At 38.0% G+C, this 21,748-nt stretch overlaps 1 protein-coding gene across 2 annotated transcripts; it reads right to left on the bottom strand.

Annotated features, from left to right (window-relative positions):
• Nucleotides 1-267: 267 nt before the first annotated feature.
• Nucleotides 268-19,535, bottom strand: LOC134227262 (protein disulfide-isomerase). Of its 2 annotated transcripts, XM_062708618.1 has the most exons (4): nt 19,397-19,535; nt 18,914-19,131; nt 1,380-2,647; nt 268-1,128 (listed from the first exon to the last, which is right to left on the bottom strand). In XM_062708618.1, the coding sequence occupies exons 2-4, from the start codon at nt 19,071-19,073 to the stop codon at nt 1,072-1,074; spliced, it is 1,485 nt and encodes a 494-aa protein (XP_062564602.1). In that variant the 5' UTR covers nt 19,074-19,131; nt 19,397-19,535; the 3' UTR covers nt 268-1,071. The 2 variants fall into 2 exon arrangements, with proteins under 2 accessions (XP_062564602.1, XP_062564601.1); XM_062708617.1 differs by lacking the exon at nt 19,397-19,535 and having other exon boundaries at nt 18,914-19,390.
• Nucleotides 19,536-21,748: the final 2,213 nt, after the last annotated feature.

Raw genomic sequence — 21,748 nt, 5'->3', positions numbered from 1 at the left:
GTTTTTTTTTTCGTTTTGATTTAAGCCACCCTATTATTAATAATCATGGGTAAAACAATGCTTCGTAAAGGTACTTTTCAGGATACGATATGTCCTATCTTGTTTTTTCATAAACCCATCCACCTTTGGAAGTTTGCAAAATAAATTCAATTCCTGTACCCATACGGATCACCTAATACCTTCTGCAGTTTGTACGTAAGCACTTTGTAATTTTGAAAATCTTAGAAATCTACAATATGTAATTTCGAATCAATAAAAAAAGGTGTATTAAGGTTGGATTTTTATTTTACTTTATTACCTAATTGAATCTTTAAGTAAGTTCCCAATTCAGATTTAATTTAATTTAAGCATGGACCAATATATGAATTATCAACATTAGAATGCTGAATACAGAATTAATTATGTTTTTACATTTTTGAAGCAATAAAATTGTTTATGAGAATAATTAAAAATTACGAATGAGTAGATTATCAAATCACATTCCATCTTACAACATCTCACACCACATGGAAGCCTATTTTGATTATTCAACGGAAATAATTGATACTACATTTGTTTAGTTTTTTCTCATAATTTTTTATTTTGTTTAATGTTAATATAACATTTGAAAATGCATTCTGTTACCTTCAACTTCCTTTATTCTTTCTTCTATTTGCGCTTCTTGGTCTATCCCAAATAATCATATATTATCTCCTCATGAATTTAGTTTTCCCTGACTGCGCCCAAAAACTATTAAATAAAAAAAACAGTCTCTTGAAAAGATAAACATCCTACTTTTCTTCTATCGCCTATCTGGAGAGCGGGAAATGGGGACCCTAACGCGACTATTTTACAACACTGTCGGTCAATAATGCCTTGCGGGTGGTGGAATTTTACCTTCTCTATTGTTTGTTTCGTCTGAGTTAATGCTCAATTTACCGTATGTGTCTGTGTGTCTATGTACTTGTTCTCGTAGATGTCTCTAATGTTTTCCGACAAACCACACGATGGAGTTCCGATTATGTTGGGGTAGTTTTGTTACATGTGGTTTGGCTATCAGCTCCTATTATTAACACTCATGCTCCAGGCGATTTACAGTTCATCCTTTTCATGCTTCTGGTCTTCTTCGGTCTCTTCAACCTCGGGTTCCTGTGAACGATAAATAGTGAAATATGTATTATCCAGCTTGAGACAATAGTTATTTTTCTTCCAAACAGCTTTTTCAAAGCAAATCAATACTGAATGTACAATTCATTAATACATGGAAAAGATGAATAATAACAAAGATAATATAAATATTAAAAAAATATATGGAAAACGGAAGATTTGAAGAAAAAAAAACAAGGGACAGAGAGGAAAAATAAAATTCGGGTAAGTTAAATAACACACAACTATCTCACCTCGGTCTTTCCTTCCAGGAAATTGACGAAACCCTCCAGAGTGCGTTCTCCTCGGTATTCAACCTTTTGGTTGTCTCCCTTTCGGTACAAATAGATCGTCGGGAATGAGTTGATTTTGGTATGCTCCAGCTCGTTGGCAGTTGCATCCATCTTGGCAATTACGACGGTCTCGCTGTCGGCATATTTCTCTCCCAGCTTGTCGTAGATTGGAACCAGCTGTTTACAATGACCGCACCATGGGGCATAGAACTCAACCAGAACATCTTTAGCAGAATCTAGGGCGACTTCATCGAACTTGTCGGCAACCAAAACCTTAACTGGATTCTTGTCCCAATCTTCCGGTACTTCCTGGGATAGCAGGTGCTGCTTGATTTTTCCATCAAAGAACTTGGAGACAAATTCTTCAACCTTATCGGCAGCCAGGTCATTGGTTTCTGGCTTGTACTTAGCCATGTCTTCTTCCAGGTGGATGATGCGCATCGATGGAACTTCCTCCTTCTTCATTCCGAAGAATTCGAGGATACGCTGGTGGTCTTCTTGGTCAGCATCAATGGTGACGAATAGGATTTTCTCACGGTACTTCTTGGCGACTTCCTTGGCACCTTCGATGTACTTTTCCAAGTGTCCAGCTTCCTTGGAGATGAAGAACAACAGATGGTTCTTGATTTCTCCTCCGAAGATCTTCTGAGCGGTTTCGTGGCTGAAGTCAACAATGAGTGGCAGAGCTTGTGCGGCGACGAATTTCTTCAAAGCTTCTTCGGTGTATTCACCTTCGAAGACAGCCTTTCCATCATCGAAGTGCTTGAATAGGACAACAGATCCGCACTTGGCCTCGTATTTGGTGTACACATCATCGCTGGAAGTAACGGCGAATGGGTAGTCATCGACGGCGTTGGCGGTAGCAAGGAAAGCCTTGGCTTCGGCTGATTCACGGTCCTTGAAGAAACCGACAACGGCAACATTGTGTTCCTTCAGGAATTCTTCGGCATCGGCAACGGTTTCCAGTTCCTTGGCAGCTGGGCCAGTCTTCTTCTCCAGCCAGGAAACGATAGTGTCCTTTTCGCGTCCTCCAGTGTACTCGATTGGAGTTCCGCTGCGGAAGAATTTGAGCGTCGGATAGCCACGGACTCCGTGCTTCTCGGCGAGTTCCTGTTCCTCAGTGGCATCGACCTTGCCGAGCTTGATGTTGGAGTTTTTCTCAGCCAGAGCCTTGGCCGCCTTAGCGTATTCGGGAGCGAGTGCCTTGCAGTGTCCACACCACGGAGCATCTATTGCGGGATATAGAAGATATTTAAATTGAGTTATTTGTGCTTTTTATGTTAAAAATAGAAGCAGCATGGTTCATGCATAAATAATGAATGGCTCTGCAAGGAAACTATTTTTGTCCCGCTATTTGAAGAGTCAATAACTGTTATTGTTATTACCTACGAGACAAGTCTCATACATACTTGTAAATAGTTATATCTGTGAAATTGTTACTTCTATCATGTTTGCCTTTCTTGTAGTTGTTCCGAAAGGCTGTCATCTCTTCTCAAGAAAGATGTTTTGACTATTTGTACTTTGATGTTTGTGTAACCTTCGATTGCATGTTTGTCCTTGTGTGCATAAAAGTCACGAAAATATCAGTCAACTTTTTGTATAGCAAATCTTAAGCGATAAATTAGGTTTTAAAAGATCTACAACTTTTTTTTTCTTTTGCTTCCACAACATATGAATTAATCCTTCATAAGACAAGTAAGTATTATAAATGATTTTAAAAGTATGACACCTTGACTCGACTTGTAGATTCAAACAATAATTTTCTTCAAAACATAAATAAATATTAAACATGTTACGAGTATAAATACATATGTTTGCGGAAACTAAAATATAAATAAGTCCAACATGAGAAAGCTAAATGCTTCTCTCAGTGGATTATTCTTCCACATTTATCAAATCACAAAGCAATTCGCAATGCTTTGAAAAGGCATTGGAGCGAATTCGAAGGGAAGGAGAGCCTCTTCAATCTCGAATGGCGTATGAAAACGCGGCGTGAGTGCAAAATATCAAATTACACAGTTTGCCCCTTAACTGGCCGAATGCCTGCGTATTTCCCGGAGCAGCACAGCAGCTATTCATTACATTTTTATCGTAGAGGAAGATGCTGATCAAAACTCATGAAAAAAAATGTATGTGCGTTGCATTGTGAGGTATTCGGAAAGCGTCATGGAGAGCTAGTAAGACATGACATTTTTGACATGTTTTGACAGCGGGAGATATCAGTGGTTTAATGCCTTTTTGTTTCATGTCAAATATTTCCTCCTGGATGAACGATAAGTCTAATTTGGAGTGATTTTTATGGGAACCAGACAACTATTTAACAATTTCCTTCCCACGTCTTTTTCCAAAAATTTCAACAGGAAGAAAACAGGTTTGAGAAACATGCTACAACAACAGTTATTGGCATAGCTGAAATTAGTGGATAACGAAAAAAAAAATGATTATCATTTGATCAATAGTGATGTTTTAAAAAAATGATTTATTTTGCTGATACCAACCGGGATAAAAAAAAAGAAAACCTTCAGATGAAGATGAATTCAAAACCTGAAGAGCCATCGAGTTTCGATAAAGGGATCGGAAATCCGAAAAATTTTGTGATCACCAGTGCAAAAAAGGCTGGATTAATTCAGTCCAAAGGCATTTCTGGTTACTTTTGTTGCTGATAACCACCTGGCATACGTCGGAGGTGCAGTTCCGATTTTTTCCGGAAAATGTTTTGGTTGTAATGCTTCTAGTCACAAACGTGTAGCCTGTCCGCAAGCAAGGAGCTAGGCTCGATCTCAAGCGACAGATATTCCAGTAGACCGAAAGGTGGCTTTGATTTGTTCTAATGCAAGGATGTTAACGATCATTCAGTAATTTGCGTTCGATCATTTAGTAGTTTGTCAATAACACATTCCAGAAGCTGAATTTCGAAATATGTTGTATGGTGGCTTTCTAGTGCGAAGGTTTTTCTACAACTTTACCTAATGGTTCGTTATTAGAATTCAACTAATAACAGAGTTAGGGCTCATTCACAAATTTCATAACGCAAAAAACACAGATTTCAACCCCCACCCACCCCTCTGTGACTTGTTTGTAACATTTTCTTTATACCCACCCACCCACAGCTGTGACGCATAACGTCTTATTAAAATTTCACAAAAAATGATAAATTGAATTTTTAGTGAACTCTACCTTAATATTCTATAAGTACATGATAATACTGTCAAATTTGAAATTAACTCGTTATTTTTTTTTAAATTATTTTATTATCATAAACGTTACCCGTAACAAAAATGAACAAACCCACCTACCCCCTACACAAAGCGTAACAATTTGTAACGCAATATTGTGTACCCACCCACCCCTTAAAGCGTTATGTAATTTGTGAATGAGCCCTTAGAGCGCTAGTTGCAGTAACTTAAATTAAATGATTGGAATTTTGTTATCATTTAGTCAAGTAGTAATACGTTAACTAAAAAAACTGATCAGTTTGATTGCCGTTGAGGCTGTTGATAAGAAAGAGTAATATGTATAGTAACAGTTTCTCACCAATTTTACTTTTCATTGGCGTGTGGAGGGTCTTTGCAGTGTGCCCCACTTGTGTTGCTGCTTGATTTGATTCATTTCTGCATCTTAGTCGCGTGATTGTGTTTCGGGTTCTTGGGGGCAGCAGGGACTATGTCCAAGGGCTTGACGACCCCTCCCCATGGCCACTGCGAGTTAGGGGGCCTGCCTAGGATGTGGTGGGGTTTGACAGTGGGCTCTGTTGAACCTCTGCAAAAAGCTGCATGTGTCTAGAGGCAGGCCCTATCAAACCCAGTCAACACATGAAAGTATATGGTGTCGTGTAGGCTGTTGAAGTGGAGGCGATATAGGTGCTTCTCCATACAACATGTATGTATATCGGGTATCTATATCGTCTCCAATTCAGCATCCTGTATTGCACCATGTACGACTTTATATTGACTGAAAAGCGACCGTGTGCCGCTCAAAGCGCACAAGCCCAACATGAGTGCCAACCGACACATCAGGATTAATACCAGTGAGATCCTGATTACAGTATACTGGTTACGGCAAGCGACAAACACACGCGCGAAAGTAATGCAAAATAAACGACATGTAAAATAAACGTAAATAAACAAAATATGTCTGGCTACATTCTTATTTAACGTCAAATAGAGATAACATAATTAGCTTTCCGATTACCATCAATTTGGTTGAACAGCCGAGATTATTACTTTATTTTCAATTTAAATTCCGTTTCTTTTTTACTTTCCTTGCGTTGAAGAAATGATGCCGCGGACGCCTCATCCGAAATTCAAATGAACAATCGCTCATTTTGAGCGATTAATTGTTTATTCTCGCGAAGGATAAACAATTGATCAAATCAAGGAAATGCTAATACTATAGTATATAAGTTGCATAGTCACATCACTTTCCATGGTGAATCCCGATCTATGTTACTGCCTCCCAACTAACACAACTTCCTTCCCGTGGTAATTGTGGAGATGCAGAGGTATTCTCGGTCTCTAGTAGCAACAATAATTACACACTAACATTCCCTCCCTTCCCCAACTGACTGTAAGGACTTGGCCGGCGCCGTTATTGATCAACATTTGAGAGCTGCTGAAACGTGCACTTCGAGAATAGATGGTAAACACCAACCACTATTCACTTGGATCGTAGTGCAATTTGCACCAGTTCTGATCAATCACGGAGTAGCAACCATTGATATGTACAGTCAGTCTAAGCTAAGCTAAGCTAAGCTTAGTCGCGTGATTGTGTTTCGGGTTCTTATTTTGACTGGGCGTCTCGATGTGTTGAGAGAACCTCGCATAGAAAACCCAATTAGCCCCTAGCACACGTGTAAACTTTTTCTGATAGTGCTATCAATTTTGATACCAGAATTAATCTTATAGGCATAACAGAGCATTATAAAACAGCAACATTTTTACGTGAAAAAAATCAACCAAAACTTAAAAAAAAATCCTGAGAAGAGGGGAAATGTGTGGCAATGAAACAGCACTTGCCATCTACTATATGTACAAAGCAAATATTCAAATGCTTCTAAACCATCAAAGTAGGCCTAATGTGAACCACAACCGATGGTCGCATTATTATTAATCAAAGCAATCAGGCTATATTTCGACAGACATGTACTGCCGTCATACACATATTTGTCCCATGTTTGCTGGGATTTCCTATGTACATGGGACCATAGGGATTTCCTAGGTACATGGGATGTAGTGAACCATCAAATGGCATAAGTTGTCCAAAGTGGCTCCCGCTTGCCTACAGTCGGATGAAACTCCACAAAGGGGAAGACTCAGATACAGGGTGTAAAATGAAAATTTCAAAATTGGGAACCGCCACGAAATCATGTTAGATTTGTAACATTAATAGGTCCTTTATCTTTCGCTGGATTTTAAAGATTTATATATCAATCGATTCGCAAACTCTCCACCAATTTGCAAGTAGTATTAAAATTTTTGATTATCAACGCTAAACTATTGAAAATTTTAGTTTTTTCATAAATCATGCACCCCCTATATGTACAGCGCGTACCAAGCCTTGGTAATTGCCTACTTTCGGGGTATTATTAATTATTGAACTGGGGTGAATGAATGGGGTGGTGTACTATATTTGGTTTAACATAGTTTACGTCGAGCGATCGTATCTTGTATACAATCCCAACATTTTTTTTTTGTACCGTGATGTGCCCTAATTTCGCGCGCGCCCTAACTTCGCGCATTATAAAATCATTTATTTTTTTTAAATTTTAGGTGCCAGTCAAAATTGAAAAATCTGGAGGATTACAAAATATGATTTTTGTTGAATGTTTTTCACAAAAAAATTTGAAAAATAAACTTGGTTTAGTACACCAAATAAAATTATTTCAATTCGATCCTGCCATCGACCGCCATATTTGCTTGTGCTTAGCACAGCGACGAAGAACATGACCCAAGTAAACAAATGATTTTACTGTACAAAACTGGCTACTTTTTGGAAATATTTGTATCCATTATGCTCTGTTGGATATGTTTATTCGTCATTACTATTGAAAAGTGTAAAATTTAATGTATTTTGTGTTTATTAAGACTGTCGCTTTGTGCGTGAAATTAGGTATATGAGAGTAATTATGGTGCCTAATTTCGTTTATTGTTGTTGCGTAGTTTCATTTGCAACATTCTAATGAAACAAAAGCAAAATAATACACAGGACAGCTTTACACTGAACAGAACCCGAAGAGTTCATTCCCATACGCTTTTTATCTAATTTTCAGGCGAATAACCACCGACATCGACTAATGTTGACTTGAAAAATCTTATTGATCAGTGCCTGCAATAGCTATCAAATCCGATGTTTAAAATGATGTTAAAATGTGCGATGTGTAAAATGATGCTAAACTTAAGATAAAACTACAGCAGCTTTTTCGTTAATGTATAAAATATTGAATATGTTAAGTATAAAACACATAGGGGGAATGACGGCTTTGGCAGGTTTTGTTCTATTATTGGCAGGGGGCTTTTTATGACTGACTAAGCTCAAATTTGGCCTAAGCATTCTTTGCATATCAAAGAATATTGTGGCCAAATTTCATAAAATTTGGTCGACAAAAACCCCCCTGCCAATAATAGAACAAAACCTGCCAAAGCCGTCTTTCCCCCTATTTGAAGATGTCTCATGTAAGACAGCGGAATTTAAGACTTTCTTTCATGACGTCTCGAAAATTTAAACTTTTTTTATACATCAGCTAAACATTGCTCATACAATGGCTTTTTTCTTAAAATATGGTTTATAGTTTCAGAAGAAAACGATATTTTAGGAATTATGACTTGTGTCAACTAAAATGCATGAAGTAAAATCTAAGCAAAGCTCCAGGGTCGAAATATAGGCACATACCATTTCGACTAAAGAATGGGTCACTGACGGCTGTCTGATACCGTTATCTGCATATTTTGAACAATGGATGCATGCTTCTATTGGTTAATTGATTATATTTCATCAAACCAATAACGATATTCAATTCCAAACATGAGCGAAGTTAGGAACACTTTTGCGCGAAATAAGGAACTATCCTATTTTCATGCGCGAAATAAGGAGCATACAACGGTCTCGGATTCATACTCCAATTGTTTTTAAATAGCAGCAAAATTTGCAAGTAACATTTTTTTGAGAACCTAGAATTCTTCTACTACGTGATGCAGTAGCAAATGTTTCCAAATGGCCACTACATGTTTTTTAATGAACGTTTTAACTTTGTCAGATCTTAAGTGCGCAAAATTAGGGTACTTCACGGTAATGTAACTAGAAAATAACGTACATAGTTTTTTTTTACAGTGTTTTGAAAACTCATATGTGAATATTAGGGTGCCAATGGAATGTATGGGAAAAAATTGTCATCGAATTTCAAAAAACGACATTGCTCGCAAGTTTCATTACCCCAAAATTTGAGCTCAATCGGACATGATTGAGGGGTGCCTAAAATTCATCAAAGTTTTGAAATTTTTACCCATGAAAATTTTCCCAAAGGGGGACAAAGGAAAAGTCGAAAATCGAAAAAAAATATTTTTGATGCCAAATGACTTTAAAAATGTATGAAACGTCGAGATCTGATGTAATAGGAGATCGTCAGTTGCATTCTAGCAAAAATTCCGCTTGAGGCCCCTTCAAAACATTTTAACAACAGCCACTACACCTGATGGTATAATTGCAATATTTCCATTATCAGGCGACAGGTGGTGTTGCTGCGTATTTGTATCAATGTAATATTGCATATACACTAGTGACATCTGCTGTTCGATATCGTAAGCTTTCAATGTTTCTTCCACACACACGAGGTGGAGAACAGTCTTGAAGAAATTGAAAGTATACAGCTAGAATTTAGTATGGAGGTACAATGAAATCTCTTTTATTGTTTAGAACTGTAAAACAAGTTGTAGGTACAAAACATCTAAAAATTATTTGTTACTTTTGACCTAGCTTTCATATTGATGCGATGCGTAGTTGATGAGAACGGATGATTTGTCAATACAAGGAAATTCATTTTACTTTAAATGTTGTGGCGCCATCTCTTCCAAACAGCATCTTTGTCTTTGCCTTATTCCAAAAAAAAATTGAAAAAAATAGATTTTTCTTTTTACCAAAATGGGTAAATTTTTCAGCAGCTGGAAAGAGATAACAAAGAAAAAGTACCCATTAATGAGTAAACGTGTTTCTCCGTGAGGGGCATATTTTAAGGCTTAGGAAATGTTTGCGTAACGTCCGGTTTTTAAATTCGATGAACAATTGTTTTCGCCATAAGAAATTTTTTCGAAGTCCCAAAACAGTCGATTTTTTTCAAAAAAATAATTCTCAAAGTTTCATGCATTTTGAGTCCTTTGGCATCAAAAAACAAAAAAAAATGTTTCCCCTTGTGAGAAAAAAAATGTTTTAATTAATTCTAAGCTACCCTAAATCATGTCCAATTTATATATTTTTGGCTACGAAAATGTTTATGCGAAAAATCGATGAAAATTTTTTTCATCATCTGTAAAGTCCCAAAAATGTTCTTAGAGATTTTTTTTCAATTTTTTAAAATGACATCAGTTCTCGACGTTTCATTCATTTAAGTCAAAAACATCAACAACAAAAATTCGATTTTCGACTTTTCCTTTGGTCCTCCCATGGAAAAATTTCCATGGGTAAAAATTTTAAAACATTGTTGAATTTTAGGCATCCCTAAATCATATCCGATTGAGCTCAAAATTAGCATGACTCTACATTCCATCTGGAACTTGGCCTGCTTTTGAAGTAGAATACGTCCTTCGGGAAAACATAGGGGGGTCATTCTGCAGAAACAAATTTGAGACCGTCACGAAAAGTGGTCAGGAAGTATGGGCTAATAACTCAGCCATCTTCCAACCGATTTCGATGATTTTTGTATCAATCGATCGACCAAAAATTGAATTTTGTCAGGCACTGTTAAAAACTTGTTATACATAGTTAATTGCCTACATTTCGGTTATTAGTTATCTGGCGCGTGAATTGATAAATGTTTAAAATCAAATTCGGAAAATGATCAAAAGCAAGAAACCTTTAGTTACTGTTCTGAGTCGCTGCACTCTAATACGTAATTCTACGTTGATTTTGCGGTCGTGTCTTTGATACAACCTTCTACTTTTTCAACTTTTCTTCAGTTGTTAATTGAAAGCTTTCTATGCCCGGCCATATAACCTTACTACTAGCAAAGAAATTAATATGATTTCATCGATTTAGAAAAAAATATTGACAATTTAGAAAATTTGACATTTTTGGATATTTTCATTTCGTGGTTCGGTTGTGGGCACCCTTGAAAACTTAGCTAAAAATAAAGAAGCATGAATAAAAACCACCCAGATTTAAAGACAAGGAATAGTTTATTCATTCTAAAAGCCAGGAGACGCTAGAAAAACTCAAATCAATTCACCTAGCAGTGATGATGCCTCCCTCGGTGCATTAAGGAGGATGTTGAAAAAATCACATAAGAAAGGTCTAAAATAGCACATTAGGTAAATGGGTTTCATTTTTCATTGATTTACGTTTTATTGGTATGCATCACAGTCAAAAAAATCCTGATTAATCACCCTAGCGGCAATAGTGCCTTTCTCATTCATTTCAAAAAATAATATTTTAGCCATAAATTTTGATCCCATAGTCCGATCTGACCAATTTTCACTAGGAAACAATGGGAAAGCATTCCCCGTCGAATGCAACTTGTTGCAAGCAAATCGGTCAACGCTTTGTTCCAAAAAGTGTGTGTATAATGACTAGACATGCCCAAAGAACAAAAATATTAAATAAACTCATTATTTCGAACAATTATGTCAAACTAATTATAAAAACTGCCTTAAAACGTTATTAAAAATAAGTTAAGGGACAAGTAAAACGATATTGAATGATTTATCAATAAAATGAGGGTGCCCATAACCGAACCAATAAAGGTGCCCACAACCGAATTTCGCAGCCTTTTTGGAACGAGAAGAAAAAAAAAATCGCGCTGAAATTTTGATGGCAATCGACATTGGGCCTCAAAATAGATTAAATTTACTGTGTAAATACGCATTAGAACTCACTTTTTGAATTAAATCCTTTAATTTATGACACTTTGAAAATGGCAAAAAAAAACTTTCGTGTTGTTTTTCTTGTACGAAAAATTTATTTGTTTCTAGTTCAAAGTAGAGATGCCCATCCGGTTTGATATTGAGCACAAAACATTATGCTATTATAGCAAACAAATGACGGTTGTCAGAATGACAGCATCTCTTATCTGTCAAAAGATACATAGGGGTGCCCATAACCGAACGGTGCCCACAACCGAGCCTCCTCCCCTATGTATATTGTATTGCAAGTACAATGAATACACTATGCGCCCAGGGTGTCGAAAAAGTTTCCAACGCCAACCCGTAAACATCCTAGACTGGACCGAGAATCGAACTCGCCATCTCCGGATTGGCAATCCTACGCATTTGCTCGCAAGGCTACTGGAGACCCAAGGCTACTGGAGGGTGATATAGCTATGGCTAAAACAAGAGAGGCGAAGCACAACAATATCAAATTCCGTTTCATTCGAGATGCGGTAATAGTAGGACGAATCCAGTTGGTGTATGTTCCAACTCAAGTGTCTCAAGCTATCCTTGCGTAGTGCTAATCTGGAGATGGCAAGTTCGATTCTTGGTCCCTGTTCTCGGTTCCCTGAGCATAGTATATCCATTTTACTTGCCATATAATATTCCCATACATACTACTCACACAAGGGCGAGCAGAGAAAAACCAAAACGTATTTTTTTTTTCAAATTTTCGAGGTAACACCAAATCTCGACGTTTTATGCATTTCTAAAACATTCGGCATAGAAAAAGTTCAATTTCGAAATTTTCATGTAACCCCCTCCCCACCCTCCTTGGGAAATTTATGTGTTTAAATTGACCGCTTTGGTGAAACCCTTAACGAAGTCCGGTTGGGCTCAAATTTTGCATTGGGACTTTTTTCGAGGAGAAGACAGTTTTGAGCACTACCCGTTGTTGAAATTCGAAGGTCTAGTTTTTCCCATACATTCCATTGGCACCCTAATGCACAGCCATCCTAAGCATAGTTGTTCCATTTTCCATTTTACCTTATTGCTGAAAAAGTCCAAATTGTCCCACTGAAAAATGAAGTTGTCGTGAACTGCGATCCGTTAAATATGTTCGGAAAGTGTTGCCTAGCTGATTTGTTTCCAAAAGCTAAAACAGAAGATTAGCTTCTAATTACACGCAAAAAAGGTTAAACATCTGTAAGAAAATTTCAAGCAATTAGCAATAGCAGTAAACACTTTCTACCTGAAACTAAAGCTTAGTTGTTTTAAAAATAATAAACCTTTTACGCACGCACCCAAAAGCATGTTTACGTCACCGTTGAAGCCATGCTGTGCGAATGCTGCCGTGAACTATTTTCCAGATGTCGACAATCTAGCAGTAACTGAGCAAGCTCCAACCTAGAGAGTGTTAGATCATGAGAAAACCGCACCATTCTGAAATGTGTGCTTCCAACGCTCGAGTAATTACAGGCAATCACCCAACACCGCGTTCAGACTATCAAGTGAATATCGTGCTACGAAAAGCAAGATGCCAACAAGATGAAACATTACAGACCACTGGTCTGAACACAGTATAAGATCGTAATATACTTGTTGGTGGTTTTTCTCTTCCTCATTTTTCGGAACTAGGTTTTCTGGTTCTGCTAGAGTCAACTTGATGTGGTTCGTTGATAGAAGACGGACCAGACGGGTAACATGGTTTTTCGATTCGATTGAATTACATCATTAAGGTGCAGAAGTACTTCTACTTTTCTCCCATTCCATTTGGCTGGCACGATAGTATTGGCTTAAGTTTAACTGTTGTAGTGGCTACTGCTATGTATAAAAGCATTCATAGCGAGCACACTTTAATGTCCAATGATCGAAGTATTTCGTTTCGTGGAAGAGCAGCGAAAGACAAGGGAAAGAACACTACCATCTGCACTTCACTCCAACGAAGGCAAGAAAGATAACTGTTTATACGCTTCGGTAGATACTTTGGAATTGCGTTCGAAGCTAGTTCTAGAACCGGGAAAACTAGTGAAAATTTATTGGCGATTAAAGTATTTTAAAAACATTTTTTCTGCCCCTTGACCTCTCGAAGATCACGAAGACACTGTTTTGTATAAGGGGATTGTGCATTAATATTTCTAACACTGAGCTGAATTTCTATAATCTGTCTCTCTTTTCCTAAATATAAAGACAGAGCGAGAAAAGTAAAGAGGATAAATATTTGATTAAATTAAACTAATGTTTGGTTAAATTAATTCATATAATGTTTATCGAAAAGGAATGGCATGAATGGAAATAGGGGGCTTTTTTTGGTGTGCAATTCATAGTACAACAAAGTTGATTCATGTGCTTGTGTTGGGATACGAGTAATACTAGACATTTTTTGCAGTAATTCTGAGTTGATTTTACCAAAGTTGTATTTTATCTGTAATTAATAGTGGCTCATTGTAAGTGTTCCGACGGTTCGCTAGAAAAGCAGTAACACAACCACGTGAATAAATCGAATTTTTATAGCATGATCATAGAAACACCGATGTTGGGTTTCTAACGAGTGCCACATAGAAAATCTCAATAACCACGTGAAACATCTTCAGTAAAAACATTAATAATGCATTCTATTCGTCCCCCTATCCCACTGCGTACCGTCGTGAAAGGTTCGGTATTCGGTTTGGGTCATATTTAGGAAATCAGGTGTGCGCATTGAAGCACAGTTTATGACATGGGTTGAATGGCCGCTACCGAAAACGGACTCTCCGGCATTGATCACATATGATCCATCCGCCTATGTCTTGGTGAAAGATTCCGCTAATGGCTTATTACTTATTATGACCAGAAAGCAGAATAGCGAAACCAAAAAGATCGAATGGGTGTATGCTCGATTGAGGTATGGGTATGCGAATGATCGGAGACTCCAAAAAAGAAAACGAATGTTTACCGGTGATGTATCGGCATGCTTCCGTGCACCGGCCGGCAAAGTTGCGGTTTTGTGAAACGATTTAACCGAATCGCACCGGAAAAGAGATAGGCAATGACATAACTTTTATTGATAGCAATTAAAAGAGAACTTGTCCATGTTGTTCGAAAGTTCTGTCAAGTTGCCACATCGACGACCTCGAGAACTGTGCATTCGAAGAAGTGTGCTATCGGATTGTATGTTTTCGGCGTCGTCATCGTTATTTTCGCTTAATCTTGATTGTGGCTCCCGATTGGAACTGATAAGGTCACACGCGGAGCCGGTATAAAAATTTCCAATGCGTTTTGCCACTTAACAACGAAAATTTTAACAGGTTGCTGATAACAAAAATGCTTCGTGGAATGTTGTTGAACGATGTTATGAGAACACGTATCATATTTCAACATTTCGAGCGGTAACACCACGTAAGCAGTCATTGCGTACATATGTCTAAAGCAGAGTTTGATTACATACTTTTTTGACCCTTCCTTCGGAAGTGTCTATAATTTCACTTTTTCAACCTACGATTTGGTTTCTCGAAAATCATGCTCTACTTTCTTGTTTAAGCAACGTGATGTTTTCTTCACGGTCAGACGACGCAAAAAGTTTACTTGGCGCTTTATGACTAATGCTTTACGTTTCTCAGTTCACCAACGTGTCTTGTTCCACGTTGGATCCCACTGTCGTTGGGCCACATATACGTCCATTGCGTTATATAGACATAGCGGATCTTGCAAACCGGTTGAATTTCATCTTTTCCAAACATCCCGAACGACGACATCAGCAGCAACGCCACGGACTCGCTCTCTTTTCGCGGCGTAAGACGTAGCTTTGCCTTCTCTAATAAGCGATTTCGTCTCGTCATCTTCGTCGTTGCCATCTCATCATCGCAATCGCAAAACGGTTTCTGTGTCTGACTGAGGACATTCTCCTTTCTCCTATACTTGCGTCGTCGGTGGTAGCGTGCCGAAGACAACACATCGACATGGCACCACAACAGGGTGGAAACAGTGCTGATGCGGATACTTTCGCGACCAGTGGTTCTCAACGTTACGGTTTTGTGCTTTCAAGCGAAACACAGAAATTTAAGTGCACCAGTTAAAAATACCTACAAACCACATCGAACATTCCTTTATACCGAGTAATCGAGGATATTCTATATCAAATAGGCGCATAATGTGACAATTCGGCTTCATAAGTAAGTTATTGAGACAAAAGATCATAAGTATTATTGATAGCAGCTATGTAAAAACACCCGTGCTTGCTTTCGTTTAAATGTGTTTTCCTAGAATACGAGTTGTTTTCTAAGGTTTATGCTCATGCGCTTTACTTTATGAGCAGTGTGTTGTGTACAAGAATGCAGACATTGTAGTGCGTATTCCGGAAAGACCAGCAAAAGTCATACCTAGCAGAGAACCTAGAAGAGGACAACGGATCCGGGGTAGATCCCGCACTCTCTGGTTGTGTGCAATCGAGGAAGATGCGCGAGGAACTAAGAACGATCCACCTGAGAAATATGACATTACATTCGGTTTTGCTCCGGACAACACGGAGTGTACGTGATCTCGTACTCCAAGGCAGCATCTCGAAGTAAAATTTTCATTTTAATTCATAATTTTAAACAAAGTTATTTAAAACAGTATGAATCCAATCGAAGCTTAATTCTTCTCGCATCACATTGTGATAGATGAGTCTTACGATACGCTAAATATCATGAATGTATAAATATAGAGATGAAATTTTTTTTTTCAATTTCATTTATACGTTGTTCGAAAAAAGATTAAAATTTCCTAATTTTCTTTTAACCAGCCGGCCTAATGTTGTTATTTTTTACCAGCGGGGCCGACAACTTAATGATACAATGTTTATTTGCATGAAAAGTTCAAGCGCAACACTTTAATATAAAATCGCCACGCCTCTCGTGGGGGCCCTCAGCTCGATGATTCAGATTCGAAAATAAGTTTACCAACACTGCAAAAGGCAACGAAATGTCTATAGTACGCATATACTGCCGTGAATCGCATATAATCTGTCCCATTTTTGCTGGGTTTCCTATTCATATGGGACAAATATGCGATTCACGGCAGTATAGGAAAAGGTTATGCAAAAATCACTCTCACAAACGATAAGATATCTTGCTTGCACAATCGTTACAAGCCAGGTACGAAGACAAATTTATTGCAACCCTTTATCGAATGCAAAAAAATAAGGAAATGCAGCATCCACTAACAACGCATAACTATTCCATAACCCAGCAAAGATGGGACAACTATGCGGTTGGATCCGCTAAACGAAAACTTGACTTAAAAATGGGTAAATTTTTATTGGCGATTGGTGAGTTTTGGCAGAGCCCCGGCCATATATAGATTGATCTGAATATTCATAATTTAAACCTCAGAATTAACGTTTTTCTCTTTTTTACCTTTCTCGTACACTAAGTACGAGTAAAGTCTATACATTATATTCGCTTCAAAAACAAACCCTGAAGCCCTGAGACCCATAGTGTTATAAATCAATCGACACAGTTCGACAAATCGAGGTAATGTCTGTGCGTGTGTGTTTGGGATCAAATGTAATAACCAAAATACATTTTTTACTAGTCTAGTCTAGTCTATACATAACAAAATACAAAGTCTCGCCAATAATTCAGGCATTTAACTTTGACTCATTTGCGAGCAAAAGATTGCATTCGATGGAGAATTCTGTCCCATTTTTAAAGTTGACCAGATCGGACTATGGGATCAAAAAATACCTGTATAGGAAAAATGATGGTTTGACACATACACTGATTCGATTAGCTTTCAACAAGTTCCGTTGGGCATGAAATTTTATAATGCGTATAAATTAATGCAAAAAAATACCTATCCACCTATTAGTGTTATTTTAGATTTTTATTATATTTCTCTCAATCATTTTAAACAAACGAGGGAGGCATTATCACCGTTAGGTGGATTAATTTGGGTTTTATTGTTAACTTAATAACTCATTATATCATTCATACTTTATGCCTTTAAGAAACCTTCTTGAACATATACATTGGGAAACCCTGCTCTAGGCGCAATCAACCAACTCATGGTCTAGTGTTGGTGCGTGCTTGCGCACCAACACACAACAAAAAGCGGTAAAGCAAAAAAGAGAATAATCAGCGGAAAATAACTATCCTGCTTTGCCTTTTCTTACAATGTGTATACACTTCATTACTCACTGTATCCAGAATACCTATTACTTGATTTTATCAACGTAAGGCAAGATGTAAATGGCAATATCTATAATTATGATAGCAAAGCTAGCACAAGTAGTAATAGATGCATTGATTAATCCATGCCATATAGAGTTAGTGCGCTTGTGTGCCAGTGGCACACCGTTCTAATCGCCTAGTGAAGCCAATATATACACAAGCCAACTTGCCGACGACAACAACGTGCATCGGTATGCTATGCATTGCAAGCACGAACAAAAAAGTCCACGTATACAGGGAGATTACACTGATTCATAATGAAAGGCATAAGTCTGGAACCAGCTGGAGACAGCAAAACGAATAAAATTAGTTAGGCACTGTTTGTCGAAAAGCTTTACAGTAATCATAGTTCATATTTACAAGAACAGCATTTAGATAAGGTAAAACCAGCCATCCAAAACCTTGAGGTGATGTGTTGATGTTCCTGGATTTTGCACTGATAAAACAGTTTCCCTAATTCCAAGTTATGCGTCTTTCTCTAATCATTAGCTCATCTTCAAAAATAGTATCTAGCTTTAATTGAATCCACACTGCTATTGTATTGATTCATTTATGCTTTAAACTTGTTTAGAGAATATGGTATCTATTTTTCAAATACTAGATCAGTAGTTCCCAAGTATATCTTCATCTCACATTGACAAAGAATGCTTCTGGTTCTGCTGATGACGACGAATAAGAAAACAAACTACATAGTTATTGAACAAAATTGACGACTCAAGTTAAATCCCAGATGTTTTTTTCTATGACACGAGGACAATGTTTGAATGCCAATAGCTGTTTTAAACTATAATTTTCAATCTGAAATATATTAGTTGGATTACTCCATGTTAGTATTCCCAAAATGATCAATGATCACATTGTCTTATACTTATACACTGTTTCTTGTAAATTTGTAAACGATAGCTTACTAGTACAAAACTTTTGATCAGGTCGAGGACGGTAAGAGTTTAAGAACTCCCACAATACAAATTGTAATTTTAATTTATTGATTGAACGTAATAAACCTATTAGTTGCTAACCTATCAAACAAGGAAACACAACATAACGCGATATAAAGTACAACATATCAAATAATGTTCGCACTCTAAAATCCATCAGCAATGGTTTGTAACCCAAGGTTTGGAAACCACTACTCTAGACAGAAACAGTTTCCAGCAGTGCGATTTCCAAGATGGAGAAGCGCAATCGATTGGGGCAGCACAGTTTCACCATAAAAAGGCATTTGGGTACTCACAGAACTCCACCAGTACGAAATCGTTTCCCTCGACCACTGACTGGAAGTTATCCTTGGTCAGCACCAGCACTCCGTCCTCCTCTTTCACTTCGGCATCGGAGGCCACCAGGGCCAGCCCGGCGACTAACAGCACCAAACTCAACGACTTTAGTACTCGCATATTGTTCCTGTAAATTATTCCTTAGCCTATCCGTGGCTTTGTCTGCCTATCCAAGATTCTGTTTGACCGTTCCGCGAATGTGTAGGAAGTACCGGAAGAAGAGAAAGAAGAAAATTTTCTGAGTGAGTCCACGTCGGCAGGTCGTCACTGGAATGTTCTCGCCAATCAACTGCTATCGGCCGGAAATGGAACCTTGGCTTTTATATGTTTTTCCAGCATTAATTTCGATGCCGGCCCTTCGGAAAATTAAATACTTTTCACCAAGTTCCAACTTTTTCCATCCCGAAACACTCCCAATTGCACCACAATATACGACTACTTACTTCAACGCTCAGACCACTACTGACTGCGAGGATATGATGATGGGCTCGGCTCGATTCAATGATTTTAACGGGAAAAGCTGGACGTGGCAAACTCGGCAAACTCGCGTTCGTGTGCTGTCGCGATTGGACGAACAGAACGTGAAATGTCACTGAATAGCGGAGTCACTGCAGCTTCACAGTATGGTCTACTCCCAATAGAATTTAGAATATTTAGAATTTATTCTTTTGATTCATTGGCAGCCAAATAAAAAACCTAATATAATGCGTTGAAATTAATAAGGAGGTTAATTGCATACTAGTTTTGGGAAATATTACAGTTTATTTGGGCTCTTTTGACATGCTTTTTACTTTTTACTGTCAGACATAGTCCGCCATGCTGTTATGATTCAGTTACTCCATGACGACCGTTTTCGCGATGTCCCGATACTGAAATCATCTTTGCAACGCGCTATTTAGGGTCTGTCTCATTTGGAGAATTAAACTTAAAAGTGACAGTTCGAAAATTAAAAAATCACCCCGTTATAAGAATGGCTGGTGCTACCCAGCAGTTCCAATAGGACATCGATGGAAAATGATTCGATATCTGTCAAAAGTAATCTTGCTCTGCTAGCAGGATTATTCGATAATTATTGAAATGCCACTTTTAAGTTTAATTTCAGTTTAATTATCCAATTGAGACAGACCCTTAATTTAACAGACTGGCGGACAATCAGAAAGCAGCGCAAAAAAACTATTGAGGAATTTATTGCGCATAAATATTTACCAAAATTTTATTCCCACCTTTAGGTTTCCGCGACGAGCACTCAGCGCCAGACTCGGCGACAAGGGAAGAGTTATTGTCGGCGTAGCACTAACTTTAGCAGACCCCACACGACGCAAACTTTTGATTATTGAAGAAAAAGATTGATGGTGTGAGTACGAACCCAAAATATACTCAATCCAGTTGAAACCCGAAATTGGGTGCTAGCGAAGTTGGATTTTTCTAACAATAACGATAACAATGAACTAGCGTTTTTTTAGGTCCCACTTGCCCCGGGGTACCTTAGATTTTTTTAAAAATCTAAAAAAAATGAAATTTCTGAGCAGTATATAGCTGCGTGCTGCGGATGGAGCTACTTTTTTTGCTCTCAAGCGAGTAGAGAGATATTTTGATATCACTCCCATAAGCAAAATTATTTTGCAGTTACTTGGCTAACAAATATTTCCCGCTCTTCGAATTTCTCTTTCCATACTGCATGAGGGCACACAAATGCGCGAGACTCTACATGACTTTACAATATTTTAGCTACATTCCTGCTTCAACCAGCTGCTGAAACTCTCGAAATTTCGTAACGAGTCCTTGCAACAAGCATTCTTACTAATTTTCACTTAAAATATAATGTGAAAATATTTGTTACAAAACTCAAACTAAGTTTATTTTTATTTTTTTTTTCAAAATAATAACAATACTTCTCAATATAAGATCAAAAACGAACATAACCACAATCTTCAATGTTTGACTCCAGCACAATAGAAAATTTTAGCTTCAGAGTTACAATCAAATCGATTCTATTCGCATCACCCCAGGAGGGTGAAACGCCTGTCATCCGCGGTACAATGGCACTCTACCCAACATAGTTTTTGGTACTTCTGTTTTGGGAACCCAGTTTCTGGGTAGTATACCCGAATTCAGCGCTCATTTTGGGTGATTGGTTCATACGCAGTTGGTGCTAATTATCGGCAATTAACTTCTTTTGGCGAAAACATGCAATTAGTTGAGGTACATCAAGCTTCCTTGTATGGCTTCCTTGCGTCGAAAAATAGCTCATCGATACTCCCGAAGTTTTGTTATCATGAATTAAACGAAATTAAAACAAAAACACTGTACGCCATATTGAATGAATGGTGGGTAGGCGTATTAGCCTTCTCTTCAGTCCCCTGCACCACCCAGGAATAGCAGTACCGGGTTTAATACAGGTGCACTCATACAGAGACGTTGTTTATCCAGCTTTCCACGCTCGGTAATGGCGGCGTGTCGGTGTGTAAAAATCAATCGGTCACTGTAGTACTGTTTGACACTATAGCTGGAGGAAAGCCCACTGGCGTTCCTGGGTGAGGGGAAGGGAAAAAGGCCTTTACGACAGTGAGTTTTCCTCCAGCTAGTGTCAAAAAGTACAGTGACCGATTGATTTTTACACACCAACAAGCCGCCATTACCGAGCGTGGAAAGCTGATGGATAGATAGAGATCCGCAAACAGTGAAGCCGAAAGTACCAAACGAACCGTCAAACACGGTACCAAACGAGCAAAGTAAACAAACATTAACAATCGGTACTAAATGCAAGATAGGTATTGTAATCAACATGATAGAAT

Source organism: Armigeres subalbatus, chromosome 3 (assembly GCF_024139115.2).
Source record: "Armigeres subalbatus isolate Guangzhou_Male chromosome 3, GZ_Asu_2, whole genome shotgun sequence".
Lineage (NCBI taxonomy): Eukaryota > Metazoa > Arthropoda > Insecta > Diptera > Culicidae > Armigeres > Armigeres subalbatus.
The sequence above is the reverse complement of the archived record's forward strand: the minus strand, read 5'-3'. Positions and strand labels throughout refer to the sequence as shown.

What these genes read in the sequence shown, in the direction of transcription:
- LOC134227262 (XM_062708618.1), bottom strand. Translation starts at nt 19,073, where the DNA reads ATGCGAGTACTAAAGTCGTTGAGTTTGGTGCTGTTAGTCGCCGGGCTG. An exon ending in TTTCGTACTGGTGGAGTTCT is followed by an intron (nt 2,648 to 18,913) that starts GTGAGTACCCAA and finishes ATCCCGCAATAG; the next exon opens with ATGCTCCGTGGTGTGGACAC. An exon ending in TCCTGGAAGGAAAGACCGAG is followed by an intron (nt 1,129 to 1,379) that starts GTGAGATAGTTG and finishes TATCGTTCACAG; the next exon opens with GAACCCGAGGTTGAAGAGAC.